This window comes from Xenia sp. Carnegie-2017, unplaced genomic scaffold (genome assembly GCF_021976095.1).
Source record: "Xenia sp. Carnegie-2017 unplaced genomic scaffold, XeniaSp_v1 HiC_scaffold_25, whole genome shotgun sequence".
NCBI lineage: Eukaryota > Metazoa > Cnidaria > Anthozoa > Malacalcyonacea > Xeniidae > Xenia > Xenia sp. Carnegie-2017.
In genome coordinates, this window is record NW_025813488.1 from 8,728,283 (window position 1) to 8,745,725 (window position 17,443).

The following is a 17,443-nucleotide window of genomic DNA, read 5'->3' on the forward strand; positions in this document are numbered from 1 at the left end:
TTATACCTGTGTTTGTTTTTAAGATTGATTGCTTTCAACGTTTTTCAACCATATATTTGAGTCAGTTTGACATGTAAACTATACTACCGTATATTGCGTGTTATGTTTTTTGCCACCTTTCAAGATGGCGCCCGCGAATAAAATTTGCCTCACCGTGACAACGGCAGTTAGATATCTAGAGGATTGGGTATAAGTCATTGTCCAGGCCCCTTTGCCCCTCCAGGTTTTATAGAGCTCAATGAGTAAATCCCATTCGAGTGCGGTGATTATTCGAGGTTACTTTCGAAAACACGGAGTTTCGGAGTTGTATCCCTGACTGATGTTGACACTGGATGACTGGATGTTGATACTTCGCAATGTGACATTGTCAATGGCGATTTCTTTGAGCTGTTCCTGAAATATTTCTGAGCATTGTATCGAGAATGAGGTAAGCATGTGCCGACTGATTTTCGATTTTGATTCTGCGTGGGGTTTAACATTCATGCTCGCCAACCCCACGTGATAAAATCATATTCTCATTGTCGAAAAATACCCATTTTTTTGCCGTTATGTCGCATGAGTTTATTCGGATTACTTTTTGCTCATTCATTGATTGAGTGGTAATAATATTGTGGCTAAATTTAGTAACATTTAGATCACTTATAGTACATGCAAAATTACTTTACTGTGGTAAGACAAGCAGTCAAATATTGTAATTTGTTTGCACTTTTAGGAGTAGAGGTGGCCGACGTGGACGAGGGGGCTACGTTCAGCAGGCATTTTATCGACCCGTACTTGGTCAGAGATTTGTTGTAACACACACACCGTTTGACCTTGTTAAGGTCGTATTCACTCAGTTTTCAAGATTTCATTCCCACATTTTTACTTTTTTGATAAACAGCGGACATACTCAAAATTCATTCGTCAATTTTTCAGGCATCAATCTCATTTCAAAGAGCTGCTCCAAAAGCTGATGAGAATGCGCTTACACAGGTTTTAAAACATGAGCTGATCTTGTGATAATTTGAATGCAGCAAAACTATGTGATTATGTTTTCAATGCCTAGGCTATTTTGAAACGAAATCAAGAGCTCACACCTCCATCTCATGAGCAGGTACAAAGCTAAGAATATACAGAACAAATGTTTAACAATTATTGGATGAGGTTGTGCATGGTATCAAAAATTATTCAGACCCAGGTCAATTTTTTTTGCTAAATATTAGAGGTAGATATTGGTCTGATTCTTGATATCATGCGAAAGCAGAATTCAGTACTTGTTTTATTATACAATTTTAAAAGCGAATGCTTTCAAAATATTTTGTATGGAAACCATAAAGTTATTTCTGCTTCCACATATTTGAATTTGAGCGAAAACTATTTGTAAAAGCACTTGCAAATCTTAAGCAAGATTCTGCCATTATATTTTTTGTGTTGTCAGTTGGTACATTAGGAATTATACCACCTACTGACAATTTCCAAAGTTTTATAGGTGGCAAGACATTAAGAATTATCTTTTCGCTCTTAGCTGATCGCAATTGAGATGCATGAACTTTGTGTATTAAATTTTTTCATTTACTAAAGCAAACATCTGCCTTTCTCTTCAATGTAGGCAGCAGTTTTGAACTTGGTCACAAAAATCACTGATATTATCGATACACTGATAGTTTGCCCCAATGCAGCTGATCTTGTAAGTAGTAGTGTACATTTTGTATGCCCAAAATTTGTGAAGTTCAGTTTTAGTTATTGAATTGGTTTCATCAATAAGCTTGGTTCCTAGCAGTAGCTGCAGCTTGGTTTTCAAAACAACTTTAACTTTGTTTTGTAAGCGTTTTTGCCATTTACATGTGTCAAGTAATTTGAAAGTTTACTGTACATCACTGTATGTAAATAGCAATTATGGATTGGGGGGTTGGGACTTTTCTATCTAATATGGACATTTACAAAAAAGTTGGTCCCATAATGTAGAACACCTCCAAATTTTTTGGGGAGGAGGTGTGTGCCTTTGGCACCAATGCTTTGTGTGGAAACTGCAATGTGTTTAACAAGGGCAGAACTATGCCCATCTGACAGTGTGCTGAATTTTCCTAGGGCTTCATTAGTGTGCTAGCAATAGAATGCCTAGGACCTGTGGCTATTGTTATTTTTGTACATTGTGATAACAATGTTTTATTTTTACTGAGTCTCTCTGAACAACTTTCTTGCCTCAAGTAATATTATTGTAAGTTTTCAAATTTTTTCAGTAGTGCCAAACAATTTTTGGGTGCAATGCCCTTTATAAACTTGAACCCTGTATTTAAGAAAAAGCTTGAAACTCTATGTTGAGGAAGGAAGTTAAATTGCATACATATTTTTTAAAATATTTTAGGCAATCGAAGAAATTCGACCAGTTGGTTCATACAAAAAGGGAACAATGATAGCAGGTCGTCCTGTAGCTGATCTCACTGTAATTTTGAAAAAGCTACCAACAAGTACGTATGGACATTTTTGAACTTGATTGTTGTTGTTTGCATATTGTAATCAGGCTTTGTGTTTTTTTTAATCTGAATTGTAATTTCCCTATCACATTCAACGTTTGTTTTTTTTAAGCTGATCACATCCAGGTAGTTGCCAATGAAATCCATGGCAAGTTGAAAGAACCAGATCTAGGATTAGAAGGTATGATTATGAAGTAGAACGTCTTTTATTCAAAGAAGAAACTCTCAATGACAATTAGATCATGATTAATTTCCATTTAAGTACACCTTACACTACCGCTCGCGTATTTGTTAACATAATTTTGCGTATGATACGATGAACAAGTTCTATCAATTATCACAGCGTTTCATCCTTGTATCATACGTACGCTTATCGTTCACGCATTATACGCGTATCGTTCTCGTATCATACGCGTATCGTTCTCGTATCCTACGCGTATCGTTCTCGTATCATACGCGTATCGTTCTCGTATCACACGTGTATCGTTCTCGTATCATACGCGTATGTTTTTCGTATGATACGCGTATGATTTTCGTATGATACGCGTATGATTTTCGTATGATACGCGTATCATACGCGTAGCGTATGTTAACAAATACGCGAGCGGTACTGTATGTAAAGTAAATGGTTTGAACCCGGGAGTATCGTTACATGTTTGTAAATGTAGATCGTCCATGTTGGTATAGTCCTGAGAAGGACTGTTTTTGTTGTTGTTGACTGATGTTTCAACAACCTTAGCAAAATTTTCGACAAAATTTTGACTCTGAAGATGACTACCGCTAAGGTTGTCGAAACGTCAGTCAACAACAACAAAAACAGTCCTTCTCAGGACTATACCAACCTGGACGATCTACATTTACAAAAACATACGCCTTATGTATTTACAATTTAGATGTATCTCTGCAAGTGACTGAAGGAGGTACGGTAACTATTGTTGTGTGAGGACAGTTGGTTTTCCTCAATATTAACCTGCTACTCTTTTCAGGATTTACATATGGACATAATGGTATTGTTGTTCGGATTTTGATTACAACCTTACCGAGAAATCTTCATGCAGCACGTGGAGATTCTCAAGGTAAGTGATTGGTGGGAAAAAAATTTGAAAACTCTTCTTTTTTGCAGACCAAAAATAAACCTGTCTGTATGCTTTGCAGTTGATTTAAAGCTTCTTGAAGGTGGCCTAGCAACAATTCGCCACTCTCGATGGTTTGAGGAGAATGCTTTTCATACAACGTATGTCCATATTGTAAATTATAATAAACTACCCAGAACATACTCATTTTCAAGAATGTTTTTGTTAAAAAATTTAGCATTCGTATCCTTGTTCGTATTCTTAAAGACTTGAAGAACAGATTCAATACTAGTGGTCTGCAAAATTTAACACCCTGGCTTATTGACCTTTTGGTAATGGAACACCTCATGATTTGAGTTTTTAGACTTTGTTCATTTGAATGACTTTTTGCAAGTTTTGCATAGTAATATTTCAAACAAAATTTGTGTCTTAGGCTCATCGTGCAACCATGGCAAACGAACCAGTAACAATAAATGTTGCTTTCAGGTAAAAAGCATTGGGATTTTATGGTTTAGTATTATCCATAATTGTTTTTTCTTTGTTGTATTGTTTGTCGTTTTCAAAGCTCATTTCTGAACTTTTTGTGTAGGCGAGCTTTACAGCTTTTAGCTTCTGGTCTGTTTCTACCAGGGTCGCTTGGCATAATTGATCCTTGTGAGGTACTGCATGATGTGCACCATCGAAATTTCATTGTACCTGTTTCTGGATAGCCAAAATTATATGGCATAACCTATTTTTGAAGAAGTCATTGTTTGAAGAGATATGATCTGAATTTTTTAGTCTGGAAACGTTCGAGCTCAAAGTGTTTTGAGTCTAGATGACCAAGTATGTTGTCATCTTTATTTGAATTTTCAAGCAGAGTCAGTCACTAGGTGGAGGGAAAAGGGACCCCCCCCTCCTAACAGATTATTGATTTTTTGGTAAAACCTGTGTCAGTTTGTGTGATTTTTTAAGGTAGCCAATAACTTAACATTCATTAAGGTTTGGATTCTGGTACATGTACTGGATAGTACATGTTCATATTAAATTAAGTTAAATTTAGTCATTTAGATTTGAGTTATTTAAATAGATTGTCCTTTCAACTCCACTGTCCAAAATCTCAATTTGTCATTCTTCTCGTTTTTCAGGGTACCTCCCCACCCCTCCAGATATTTGTTAAGTGTCTTCCTTGTTTTTGTTCATAAAAACATCAAATGAAACATCTTGCTCCTTTTACAGGATGACATCACTACAGCAGCACAGACGCTACTAAGATGCCTGTCTCATGGTGCTGTGAATGAAATTCTTGGTTTGGTATGTACTGTATATATGTACTGTGTATTTGAATAGATAAACTACTTAAGTTCTGTTGAACATTGGCTTGTTTAGTAGTTTGTTGCTCTTCCTTTTTACTTAGAAATACATAACAATTATTTGCATGGAAATCTTTCACTTCGTTTGTGTTTAATTCCAGGTACCTGAAGCAATACCAGCTGTTGGTAAGTAATTCATAGCATGAATTGAACTTTTCTCATACACAAAGGCAGATCTAGCTATATGCTAAATAAATTACTTCGACCCATTGATTGGTTCATTTTTATTCTTAAGATATATATAACCAATAACTTTGTTTTTAAAGAATTTATTTTAAATTTAAAATTTGTGGTTCTGCTACTGCTTGCACCCTGTAAACCCATAAGCCCTCTCCAACATGTAAGCCCTTCCCCGCTCTCAATGCATAAGCCCTACCGTGAATGAACCCATCACTAACACTCAACTCATTCAACAGAAAAGACAATTAAGTTATAAGTCTATTAACATATTAACATGTACTTAATGTGACATATCATGCATGTGTGGATATGAGCCCTTATTAATCTTCCTATGCTCATGTTCTGTAAGCATAACTTCTATCTTCAAATAATAGGTTCTACAATTGTAAGCAATTGAAGTAACTGCCCGACAAGGTCACATTAGCTGAAGTTTTGAAATTGTTTTGCATGGAAATGTGTTGTTTCTCTGCCAACTTGAATATCATACTCAACCTTATGCAGTAATTCCTTGACATTTAGTGGTGTAATGTTGAGAGGCCGGTGCAGTATAATATAGCCCCCCTTCCTAGCTTCCAGCATATAGGTCGTCTTATGTTTAAACTCATAAAAAGGAGCTAACAGGGATGGTGGTTGATTTCCTGATCAAACATATCAATTTCACATAATCTTTAATGGGTAAACACTTTCAGCAGTTGACTCAGAAATCACAAGTTGGGGTGGCGTAATTGTTACACCCGGTTCCAAGGCATACAAGAAAGAAGAAGAAAAGCCAGATGGAGAAGAGAATATGGAAAGTGATGAAGCCCTTGGAGATGACACAGGAAGATCCGCTTCAGATAGGATGTCCTTGGAAAATTCTCAACCTGCAGAAGGCAGTTTGGAAGAAAATATGGAAACGACAACATGATGTAAAAATCATGATTGGACACTACCTTTGCGGTATTCTGATATATACAGGATAGAGACCCTGGTTTCCATTTGTCTTTTGTTCTTTTTACAATAAAGTATTCTTTAGACATCATTCAGTGCATCTCTTTTTTTTATTGCACAACCTGCTAATAGCACAATGATCATAAAATTTATCATATTTCTTGTCAGAATAGTTTCACAATTCATACTAGCTGAAAATTCTCTGTCGAAAATTCTCAGTCTAATTTTCCATTTCATAATTTATTATCCTACGTTTTATCGTCATTATTTAGTTCAAATTGATATGGTTGAAAAACAACTGGTCGTACAAACAATCGTTGTCTTTCAAAGCCAGCCTTCATCTCCAACATATCTTTGCCAATATTCACAATTCGACCCGTCAGTTCCATACTTCGCTTCTGTGCAATGGCTTCGATAAGTTTTGTTGATCGAAATGGCACTTTCGTTATCATGGAAAGAGAATGAACTTTCCCCTTGACACTGCGGAGCGAAAATATCAGAAACAACTTGGACATTTTGGCTTTGTCTCCACCATAAGCCGAATTCGTTGTGGCATTCAGATCGACGATCTCCTTTGGCTTAATCTGAAGAGTGATCCTTGGTGCGATGAACGACAATGAATAAAGAGATCTGCTGATCTGCTTCACACAAGATTCTCCGCAATCTTGTAGGATTTCCTCCGCAGTTGCCCCCAACTTGAATTTTGTACCAAAGTCTTTGTTTACCAAAAGAACGGGCGAACACAAATATACTTTGAAAGTCGGAAAGAGCAGAAACGGTAGAAATATAAGGATGATGAATTTATATGAATGTCTCAGATAATCACGGAAATAAAGACAAATCGCCGCGGTGAGGAAAACCGTCGCCAACAAGAACAAGTATGACAGTTGAAAGTTCTTAGTGAAAATCGATAAGCCTTCAGCAGCATACATCATGCCAGGAAATGCGAATAACGCGGTAAATGCCAAATATTTCCAACGCGAAGGCTCATCACTAGTGCGTTTTGACTCGCTATACTGTTCTGTCTTGTTTACTTTCTTTCGCCTCATCTTTCCACACCAATAATTCTTTTAGATTTGTTCTTTTGGTTTTAATCAAGTGAACACTCCATTTTCCAGAGAAGAGGCCACAACGCGTCACGCGTGTTTCATTCATTGTCATTTTATTTCAGATTTATTTGGATTTATTTAAGGATTTATTTCGTTCATCTTACGTCGGTAATCGACAGCTTTACGGTAACTTCCGATGTCTTGAGTTGATGTTTGAGAAGCTTTAAACTTTAAAATTGCTAAAATTATTTTTTTCCAATAACATAAGGCAAATTTCATATTATACATATAAACAGCACGATTCAAATGCATAAGAAGATTGATGTTGATTGATTAAATAAAACTGCCTTAAAAAAGTCATTTGTACACTGTAAATGATCCAATAATTACCCCTTCCCCATCAAAGAAACCCCTCCTATCCCTACAAAAACGCATACAGACATACCCCTTCTTAAAGCGTTTGCTTTTATTTGACACCTCGCTGCAATAAATGCCCTCTCCCTAGCTAAAACCCCTCCCCCCCCCGCATGGGAAAAGAAATCGAATTTTTCGTCTTTGTTTTATTTTTGTTTGTTAAAGAAAGGAAATAAAGCTCCTCTTTATGAAATGCCTCGGATAGTCGCATCTACCAACCACTCCATCCTCATCCCCTCTCCAAGATGCGTTAGCTTCGGCTAGGACAGAAATAATCGATTTTTTACATAAAAAGTGGCAGCACTGAATTTTCATTTCAATTTTTCGCGGGCAGATGGAAATTTGGCGGGAAAATCTCTTCAAGTTGTTTGTTCACGAGATTGTTGACATTGTGCAGGTGGATGCACTTTTGTGAAATCATTTTTAGAAAATGCGTCTTGCGACTCACGAGATTTCATGGCATGGAAAGTTTCGTGTACTCAGTGTAGATTTTGCGTCGAACGACAAATTAGTGCGTTTGGCCACTAGTGGAGATGATTCGAATATCCGGGTATGGTATGGATTTTAGCTCGGATTCTAGGATGTATACACAACCATGAGTATCATCGACTATATACTAAAATTTAAAACTTTCTTTAATCGATAAGCAAGTCGACAATATTATACGTTACTACCATTGTGTTAATGAAGTGTTGCATTAAAAATCTTTATAAGTTGTGCTGATGAGAAGAGATGAACCATTATAATAATGGCTTGATTTGACAAAACAATTGCTTTGTTCATCATGTATACCACATATGGCATTATACTTTGATGAATGAACGTCGGTACTATCGATCTGTGTTCTTTGGAGCTCAAGATCCTCACCTCGTTGATGATTGTAATCTTCATGAGAACCTATGGGACTTCAAGGAAGCGAAATTCTCAAAGCCATGACCCCAGTCACTTTCAGAATCAGCAACACATGTATTAAGGGGAGGGGGGATGCAGTGGTGTAGCCGGCTCACTGGATTTAGTCTTTCTATGTAGATTCAGAGCATTGTCATTATTCAATTCTTTACAAATTTGCTGTTTTTACACTCAGCAAACACCAAAGCATATGACAGTGATGTAGTACTTTTGGTATTTTTTGTAGATCTGGTCGGTTCTTTCTCATAATGAGACCGATTCAAAGGTGGAGTTCTTATCTAATCTCTCTCGTCACACAAAGGCTGTAAACATTGTAAGATTTGCACCTGAAGGGAACATACTTGCATCTGGAGGAGATGGTAACATGAATTGTTTGTTTTTACTGATGTTCTTTAAAGCATTTATCATATTCACGTGAAAACTGTATCCTTTAGATTGCTATGTCATCCTTTGGATGCTAAGTGAGAAAGAATCAGAGCTGTGCAACAACAGCATGAACAATGAAGACATGGATAACAAAGAATTCTGGCGTGCTACGAAAATCCTTCGGTATTTGATTTGTCTCGTTTCACTTTGCATTTCTTGGTTCTAAAGTGCCTATGAAACAAAAGTTATATCATCTTAAACAAGTTTCGTAAAGCGTAATGGATTTTCTTTTCAACATCAATCTTTACATATGCCTACTTCAGGAATTATTAACAATTTTGAGACATTTACATTGGAGAACTCATGTTCTGTCATTTCCTCATCTATGTGTCTTAAAACATGTTTTGTTTTGTTGTTCTGCTGCAAATTTTCTTGTCTTTTTTCGAAGAGTGATGTGTGATGTGAACTGATCACCTACCTAATTAAAGCAAATTTGTTTAATTTTGGCTAAAGTAAAGGCAAATAACGAACGTGCTGAATTGTTAACTTGGAAACGACTGAACATATATTTTCTAATATCACAATCTTTCTAACTTCCAGAAATCTAAAGCTAGGCACGCAAACAATAATGTTAAAAAGAAAGTCCATTGCAGTTTTTGGGCATTTTTAAAATAAGACTATAAAAAATTTTGTGTCATGTACACTTAAGAGTTCAGTTTTTCCAAAAGTTTTGCAACTTTATTTATATGGTCATGAAGCAACATTTCTGTCATCAAAGTGAAATGTGTGTTGTCATCGCGAAATCCTTGCCATCTGCAGAATCCAAACATCTGTCACAATTCAGGATGTTCAACAATTTCAAGAACACTTTACTTCGCTTGTTTCGCAGGGGTCATATAGAAGATGTGTTGGACATAGCCTGGTCTCCGAATGCCTCTCAATTGATTTCTGGCTCTGTTGATAACAGTGTCATAATATGGGACGTCATCAAAGGTGATTGTAAGAACGTCGTAGTGACGTTTACAGAGATGGACTCTTTACTAACACTCTGTATGTAGCTAACACTGTAACACTACGCTTCTTTTGTATCACAAGGAGAAAAAATGCGAATGTTGACCGATCATCGTCAGTACGTGCAGGGAGTATGTTGGGATCCCTGTGGATCTTATATAGCCTCGTGTTCCAGCGATCGAACTTGTCGCATATACAGCACGTCGAACTATCGGCGATGTTACACTATCAGTCAAGTAAATTTACCAAATAACTCTCAAGATGGCACCCAGGTAAAATAAGGACTCTTTGTTTGATTGTTTCATCTTCACTCGACTATGAAGGTTTTGTTTGTTTCTTTCATTGACGCTGGCTTAATGGATTACCCTCAAGATCCCTATGGATACACACAATTCTCTTAAAGTCGTCGCTTTCTTTCTCAATGTTTTTTCAGACGACGAGGCAAATGAAAATATTCCACGATGAAACGATTCTTCAATCTTTCTTCCGTCGACTGACGTTTTCGCCCGAAGGATCGCTCCTATTTGTACCAGGTAAAGAAATTGTAGCTATTTGCGTTTTCCCACGAAATATTGTACCAAGCAATTGGCCAAAAGCAATTTTGATTTGTCCTTAATGTAAAGTGAGGGGCATTGTCTCTCTTTCAGGGCTCTCTCTCGTGGGCCCTGTCTACGCCTCTGATCCATAATATGACTAAAAATCAATGCCTTGTCGCAGCAGATGCTGCCTGGCTTGTTATTAAGAAAGTTTATTACGTATGTCGTCTACAACCAATTTCCTAATAAAGTGACTCCATGTTTGAACCCGGGATTGCTGTTACATGTTTGTAATGACAATATCGCTAAAGATGTCAAAACGTCAGTCAACATCAACATCAACAATCTTTCTCGAGACTCTACTAACCTGAACGATCTTCATCTACGAATACGTAACCAATTTCTTAGTTGTTGCTACAAAACGTAATACAATGATTATTGAAAACGTAAAACTTAAGAATCATCTGAAAGAGGAAAGATATGTGCAACGAAATATATATTATCTTGCAAAAGATGTGTGTAACCATCAAAGGATAAATAAACTCCACATATGGAACTCGATCATCGAAATATTGACGTACATTATATAATTTCTATTAAAATTTCTATAATTTTTCCTGCTGAAACGAAAGTGCTAAACACTAGTAAACGTTAGTAGAGTGAAATGATTTTTTAAGTCTTAAAATGTAATTTTCATTGCTACTCAATGTTTCGCAATCCATTCGGAACCATCGTCAAGCGATTCACCACCGATTTTAGAGAAGTATAAAGTCAATTTATACAAATTTTTCAAAAACAGTTTCTATATGTACAAATTGTTGGAGTATAAAGTCTGCATGTATAAATTACAAAATTATAAAGACGAGTCAAATCTCTTTTGAACTGCGTATGGACGAGATTCTCGCCACGATAACAGTTTTCCTGGATGGCACCGTCTTTCGGCTTTATTCCAAAGCCATCATTAGAGAATATACATGATATTAATCCTGACACGATTTTATATGCACGTGAAAAACATGTGACTTGCAAATCTAAATTAGATTTCCTGAGCGAAATCTGATCCAAATTAAAGCACTACCCCTCCTAGAAAAATTCATGCTGGACGCCATCGCGGGCTGATACAAATTTATGAATCGGCTTTTTGTTGTAGCTGGACGGTTCGAGGCGAATGAAAAAGTTGTGAATGCTACTTATGTCTTTACGAAGGCATCTTTGAACAAGTACGTGTCAATATATTTAAACACAAACGTACATGTCGAAAAAACTGATAAAGGAAAATGTCGTTTTTGTTTTTAGGCCTGTCATGTATTTTCCCGCGTTGAAGAAGCCGACGATTGCCGTTCGATGTTGTCCAACGCTTTTCCAGCTGAGAAATTCAGGTTTGAAACGTTTTAACAAAAAAAATATCAACACGGACTTTTTTATAGTAATGCTCATCTTTGTGTAGAAGGTAAAGGCGAAAAAAACGGCGTGAAAACAGTTTTTAAGTAAGTGGATTTTCATTTCTCTTGATTTATATGACTGAAACGGAGCCGGTCATGCTGATGTCTTGCCGGCTTAATGTTAATGTGTTCTTAAGGGAACTTTCGGGAAACTAGACTGGTTTGTAGTATCTGGAAGATTCAACATATCAATTATATGCCTTGTGTAACCTAACTATTCTCCATTGATTTCTCTCCCATCGTGCCGTCTAAATTAAGTTACATGGCCGTGTCTCGTTCATTAATTTCACTGAAAATTTTGTGAAATATCGTTTCTACAAACTACATAACTCTTTTACTTTCTTTTTAACGTAACCAAAGTTTTTCAGATTTTCATTTTTACTTTCGTATATTAATGTTTTATTTACATTGCACTCCTAATTGGCGAGGTCTTCTAAAATGGCGAACTAAGCGCTAAAGCATGACCCTTGGCATGACTCCGATACTCGTTCTTTGATAAAATTAATCCTTTTGTTTCAATTTCGTCAGGTTACCCTATCGTATTGTGATTGCTGTGGCGTCTTTGGACAGCGTTGCTCTTTACGACACTCAGCGGTTGCTGCCATTTGCATTTCTTACCAACATGCATTATGAAAATCTAACGGACATTGCATGGTAGGTTGACGGATCCTTGCATAGAAATCGCTCTCGATTTTCAATCCATTTGTGGGTTGTGCAGGGGGCGGACATTGGGCCCTCCCTCAGATGATTTCGAAAGACAAAATGTTGCACCAAATACCACATATCTCACCTATTTTATAAAGTGACTTTCATGTTAAATAATGACTATTTCATATAGACATCTGTTGATTAAACGTACAAGCCGCAGTAAAGGAAATACGCATTAGGTCCCCTTTGCTGTGCAAATATTTGATGTATATTTTATTAGATTACTGGCCGCCGTTAGCCATTTCATCGCTCCTATTACTCAAAAAAAGCAGTTGACTGTCTGCCACTATGGTAATCACGTGCGTATAAGATATGCGTGTCACGAAAAATTTCAATGGAGTTGCCCTACTGTATGTTCAATATACTGTGCCACAGCATTCGAAGTTGGACCTTGACTTTTTGTTCTGGGTAGCATGCTCTGGGAAATCATGTGCCTCGGAGACGACCCCCCTTCAATATTTCATAAAGTGCCCCCCACTATTATGGAGATATTTTTCCAACTGTAAGTAATCATCGCCGGATTTATTCAGGTCGAACAGCGGTAAATTTTTGGCCATATCGTCGAGCGATGGTTACTGTTCGTTGGTAACTTTCCACGAGAAAGAGCTGGGAGAACCTTACTTGAAGACGGCAAGAGAAACGATCGAGAATGCTAAAGTTTTGGCGGGAAATGCTCCAGTTGGTAAGAACATACCTCATGCACAAACGTCAAAGACGTCAGGTAGGCTTCATGGGATGTTTTTTTTATTTGCGATTTACCTACTAGTATTTTGATTATGGCTGTGATTTCTTACAGTTTTCGAGGTGTACATCGTAAAATATTTTTGTACACTGTCAAAAAAAGTCAGTGTTTTTTTGCTACTATTACATTTGCTGTTATTGGCCATATTTTTGGCTGCTTTCACATACAGTAAAGAACGAGTATTGCAGTCGTGCTTTGCGCTCTTGGTTGGCCATTTAGGGCACCGCGAAGACGGCGGCCTTCGTAAAATACGAGAAACGTGAATATCGAAGGAAAGGTATGTCTTCAATCTTAAAAACTTTGGCCACATTAAGAAGAAAGTGAATTATAGCTACCAGCCGTAAATATGCAGTGTTGCTATAGTTTGGAAGACGATATTTCACAAAATGTTCAGTTTATTTTGTTGTTGTTTTTTTTGCTTTGTTGTGACACTGTAAATCTTCAGTTATAAAAATCAATAAAAAAACATTATAAAACCAACTACATAGTGACTGAACTAGTGAGAGTCGATTAACTTAATTTAGGCTGCACGGTGGAAGTAAAATCATTGAAGAATACGTTACACAAGACTTTGAATTGATGTGTCGAATCGTCCAGATGCAACAAACCAGTCTAATTTTGATAAGACATTCTTCAAACGAAATTTCCGCTATGAAAACGTAACATCAGGCGCGCAAAGCATGACCCTGCTACTCATTATTTCATAGTTTTTGCTTCACTCACTTGTGTCTATGCTTTCGGCTGCAGTCACGATTGTTAATGCGTATTTTCAGCGTTAACCAGAGAGGAGAACGTAGTTTCGCCAAAGATTGAAAAAGTGTCCATTAAGAACTTTATGACTGTCAAGCCCTCACGGATGAAAAACAACTGTGCTGGCGATGATTTTAGTTCTGTTTGTGAAAAGAATGAGGAAAATGTTAGACAAGAAGCGGGGCGAACAGCACCACTATCCGGTAATGGTAGTTTAAATATGATAAAGCCGATTCATAACCTTTCGTGTAAGAAGGACGAAGCGGTTTCAACGCTTGTCACAAAGCCTTTGCAAGACACAAGCCCTACCACACATTGTTCAACAACTGCAAGAAAACGACCTCGCAGAGTGAACTTTGTCACTTTGCAGCCTTCTCCGGCGCTAAAGGAAATGTCTACAGAGGTATGGCCCGTATCAACAAAAACGGAAAGTACAGAAGATCTCACCGGTGATTCTCGTGTAGAGCATATGAATATCGAAATGACAAACGTTGATCCGAAAACGACCGAGAATAACTGTGAAAACGTCTCTTTGACAACCACCAATTTATCAGCGGAGGAGACCAAAATGGACGGCATATGCTCAACTTCTCTTCTAACACCGCAGCCTGTGACAATAAAGACTGTTGGGAATTCAGATGAACAACATCACAGTCAAGACTCGAAACCGTCAACATCAATTCAAACGACAATAAGCCCGGAGCGTCCATCTCCAATACAACCCAAACCTCGTCGTGTTAGTTTTATTACTTTGAAATCTACGCCAAATTCATCTCCACCCAACAACCAAAATGTCAATGGTCATCCCTTTACCTCTTCTCCGATGCCTCACTGTAATTGTGCTGATGTAAATGACGTCAGCAAAGAGACGACTCCACCTCAGGTTGTAGCGACGGTCGACGAAAGTTCCACTTTCAAAGAAAGGAATTATTCAAGTAGACCTGGCAAACACCCAGTGCCTTTGGAACCAGAAGTGATTATTTTGAATTAGTCAATGGACAAGAATTATGTACATGTAAACTTTGTTTGATAGAGAACCACTATTGTTGCTTAGGATGTTTTTGTTTTCTGAAATGATATAGTTTTGTACAAGGTACAGCAGTGATAGTTTTTACTTTTCGAGATTTATTTATTATTCTGCGTTTAATAATATACTTTGAGATGTTTTTCTCAACTGTGACTGGTTGGTTGGAGTGCAGTTTATCTGGAATTGCACCGTAAAAATGTGTAATTGCACTGTAGAAAATTGTAATTGCAATGAACAAACGAGAAACGAGACGATATTAGGGCCCTCACACACAGCGGTAACTTCTTAAAGCGCTATGTCAGCGTCATGTAATATTGACAAAAACGTTTTTTTGTTATAAAAAAATGGCTTCTTTTGAAGCTTTAAAGCACAAAAAATCTGTTGCTAGGACGTTACTAAGGCGACAGTTTAAAAATTCAAAAATTTCAAATTTTAATGTCAAATTTTTGTTGTGGACCCCCCAGTGAACTCTACAACAACTGGAGGCTAACTCACAATATACATGCCTAGACTATTGAGTTCTATAATAACTGGAGCGGCTATCTCAAGCGCGGCCTTAGATATCTGATGACGCCAAAAAATTGGCGGATTTCGTCCGTTGCCGCTGAGATTTACCGAAATTGACCGCTTTTCCGAAAATTTCACAATTTCCCACTCCCTCCTGAGGAAAAAGTGAGGAAAATGTATGTGTATTGGGATTCGGCAAGCAATTTTTTGATGAAAATCAAGGTAAAAACCTGCAATTCGTAACAGCGAGTCAACGGTGGTTGCCAGTTGTCGGCTTCTACGACGGACGCCTTTTTTAACTATTGACGAACGAGCTATTTGTTGGCCACATGAATGCAGATGTGCGCGTCGTAACTGTCGTTTAATGATTTGCTTGATCAAAGTTTGTAGTCTGCGCGAAACAAGATATATTTTATCTCAACGGATCACGAGAGAAATGTTAGCTCATTTATTGTCATTAGTTTTTTGCTGTCTTTCATGTGACGGCCTTTTTCGCAACAACTGTAGGATATTTGTGCATGCAATCTCGCGTTTCGTAAATGAATAATGAAAAAAATATAGTATACAAATCACGAGAACCTTTGAGATTTTTGTGGTCTGAACAAGAACTGCATGAAATACTTGTCAAGTTGTAGCATATTTGTTTCGTAATGATTGTGATGATAGCTTCCATTGAGTTCTATAATAACTGGAGCGGCTAACTTTACTGGGGCGAGGTCACCAAAAAAATGGCGGCCAACGGACGTATTTCCGCTGAAATGATCGCTTTGCAGAAAAATAATATTCTCGACCTCCCCCTGGTGTCTGTAGTAAATTATAAAGAATTCTTCAAAAACAAACACGATATCACAGAATATGGATATCGTTAGTTCCATATTCTGTGACGATTCTATTTTGGCATTTCTTTTATAATGCCAACACTTCAATCGTTCAATTGTTGGATGTCGTAGTTTCCACAAAAAGGAACATATCGCTTCTCACAGGTGAGGTAGTTGTTTGTTTTGTTAGTCCGTCAACGATTGAAAAGCAATTATACATGCACTTGAAAAGCCATAAAATACATATTAAAGATCGTATTTTTTAAGACTGACTTGAACGCCAAATATACTGATGTTTTCCTGTTTTTGTCTATAAAATTCTGCATACTTTTCTGTCATTTGTTAATGCATGAAATCGTAAATTTACCTATCTATTTGCAAAAGTTTCCCTAAAGCAAAAAATACCCTGCACACATTTTGCTCTGTGAAAAGTATCAAAAGGAAATGATCAGCCCCAACAGTACCCATGATTTGGAGCAGAGCTTGTTATGTTCTATTTGCTGACAACATGCAGGGAAGACCAAGGAGTAAAGATGACTGGAAGATGTTATTGACCAGGCAGAGTCTTAAAAAATGATAATGCTGTAAAGATAATTGATTTATTGTCTGCCTTATCCAGAGTTATTTAATTTGATCATGTTCAAATTCTATGGATGGAGACAATGGATTCACTAATGATGCCTTGAATGCTTTGAAGTTAAAGTTCATGAACCAAAAAAAGATGGCAAGAAGGTTGTGTGTGTTTTGATGCTTAATTAAATGTCAATTCACAACATATAAAATGGAAAGGCCATAAAGTTTGTGTCTATGTAAACATTTGTACTGAGATTGATGATGACTTGATGCAGATGTGAAGCATCAAACTGTATAAGCCATTGGGTTTTATATAACTTAATGTTTAAATCATGTCATATCTTTATCAAAATATTTTAGTTGAGTGTTGTTTAAATGTTACTAATATCTAATGCACTATACTGAAGCATTAAAGATTCAGTGATGAAACCTTTAAAATTACTGTACTGTATATTTCTTATATATTTCTTATATTTCTTTAAGAAAAATTTGAGCTTATTTACCTATTAGAGTACAGAATGGAGATTTATCATATGCATTATTGCTGCTTTTTTAAAGAAAGGTTTTTCACTTTTCAAAGCTTTTCTACAAATTTTTTGCTTC

General features: G+C 36.9%; 3 protein-coding genes across 4 annotated transcripts; 2 read left to right on the forward strand and 1 right to left on the reverse strand.

The window, feature by feature from the left end:
* The first annotated feature begins 251 nt into the window (after window positions 1–251).
* LOC124452469 (interleukin enhancer-binding factor 2-like) lies at window positions 252–6,079 on the forward strand. Of its 2 annotated transcripts, none has more exons than XM_047003029.1 (17): window positions 252–427; window positions 713–821; window positions 916–972; window positions 1,046–1,093; window positions 1,589–1,666; window positions 2,345–2,447; window positions 2,566–2,634; window positions 3,347–3,373; window positions 3,440–3,529; window positions 3,609–3,687; window positions 3,765–3,858; window positions 3,960–4,012; window positions 4,116–4,185; window positions 4,307–4,351; window positions 4,745–4,819; window positions 4,980–5,004; window positions 5,748–6,079. In XM_047003029.1, the coding sequence occupies exons 1-17, from the start codon at window positions 423–425 to the stop codon at window positions 5,963–5,965; spliced, it is 1,245 nt and encodes a 414-aa protein (XP_046858985.1). In that variant the 5' UTR covers window positions 252–422; the 3' UTR covers window positions 5,966–6,079. The 2 variants fall into 2 exon arrangements, with proteins under 2 accessions (XP_046858985.1, XP_046858986.1); XM_047003030.1 differs by having other exon boundaries at window positions 5,751–6,079.
* On the reverse strand, window positions 6,080–7,182 carry LOC124452471. The gene has a single exon (XM_047003032.1). The coding sequence runs from the start codon at window positions 7,035–7,037 to the stop codon at window positions 6,237–6,239; it is 801 nt and encodes a 266-aa protein (XP_046858988.1). The 5' UTR covers window positions 7,038–7,182; the 3' UTR covers window positions 6,080–6,236.
* Window positions 7,183–7,819: 637 nt separating this feature from the next.
* On the forward strand, window positions 7,820–15,089 carry LOC124453348 (chromatin assembly factor 1 subunit B-like). Its single transcript, XM_047004156.1, has 12 exons — window positions 7,820–8,001; window positions 8,587–8,719; window positions 8,795–8,909; window positions 9,616–9,719; window positions 9,822–10,009; window positions 10,171–10,270; window positions 11,424–11,493; window positions 11,570–11,652; window positions 11,721–11,760; window positions 12,244–12,369; window positions 12,954–13,144; window positions 13,939–15,089. The coding sequence occupies exons 1-12, from the start codon at window positions 7,882–7,884 to the stop codon at window positions 14,904–14,906; spliced, it is 2,238 nt and encodes a 745-aa protein (XP_046860112.1). The 5' UTR covers window positions 7,820–7,881; the 3' UTR covers window positions 14,907–15,089.
* Window positions 15,090–17,443: the final 2,354 nt, after the last annotated feature.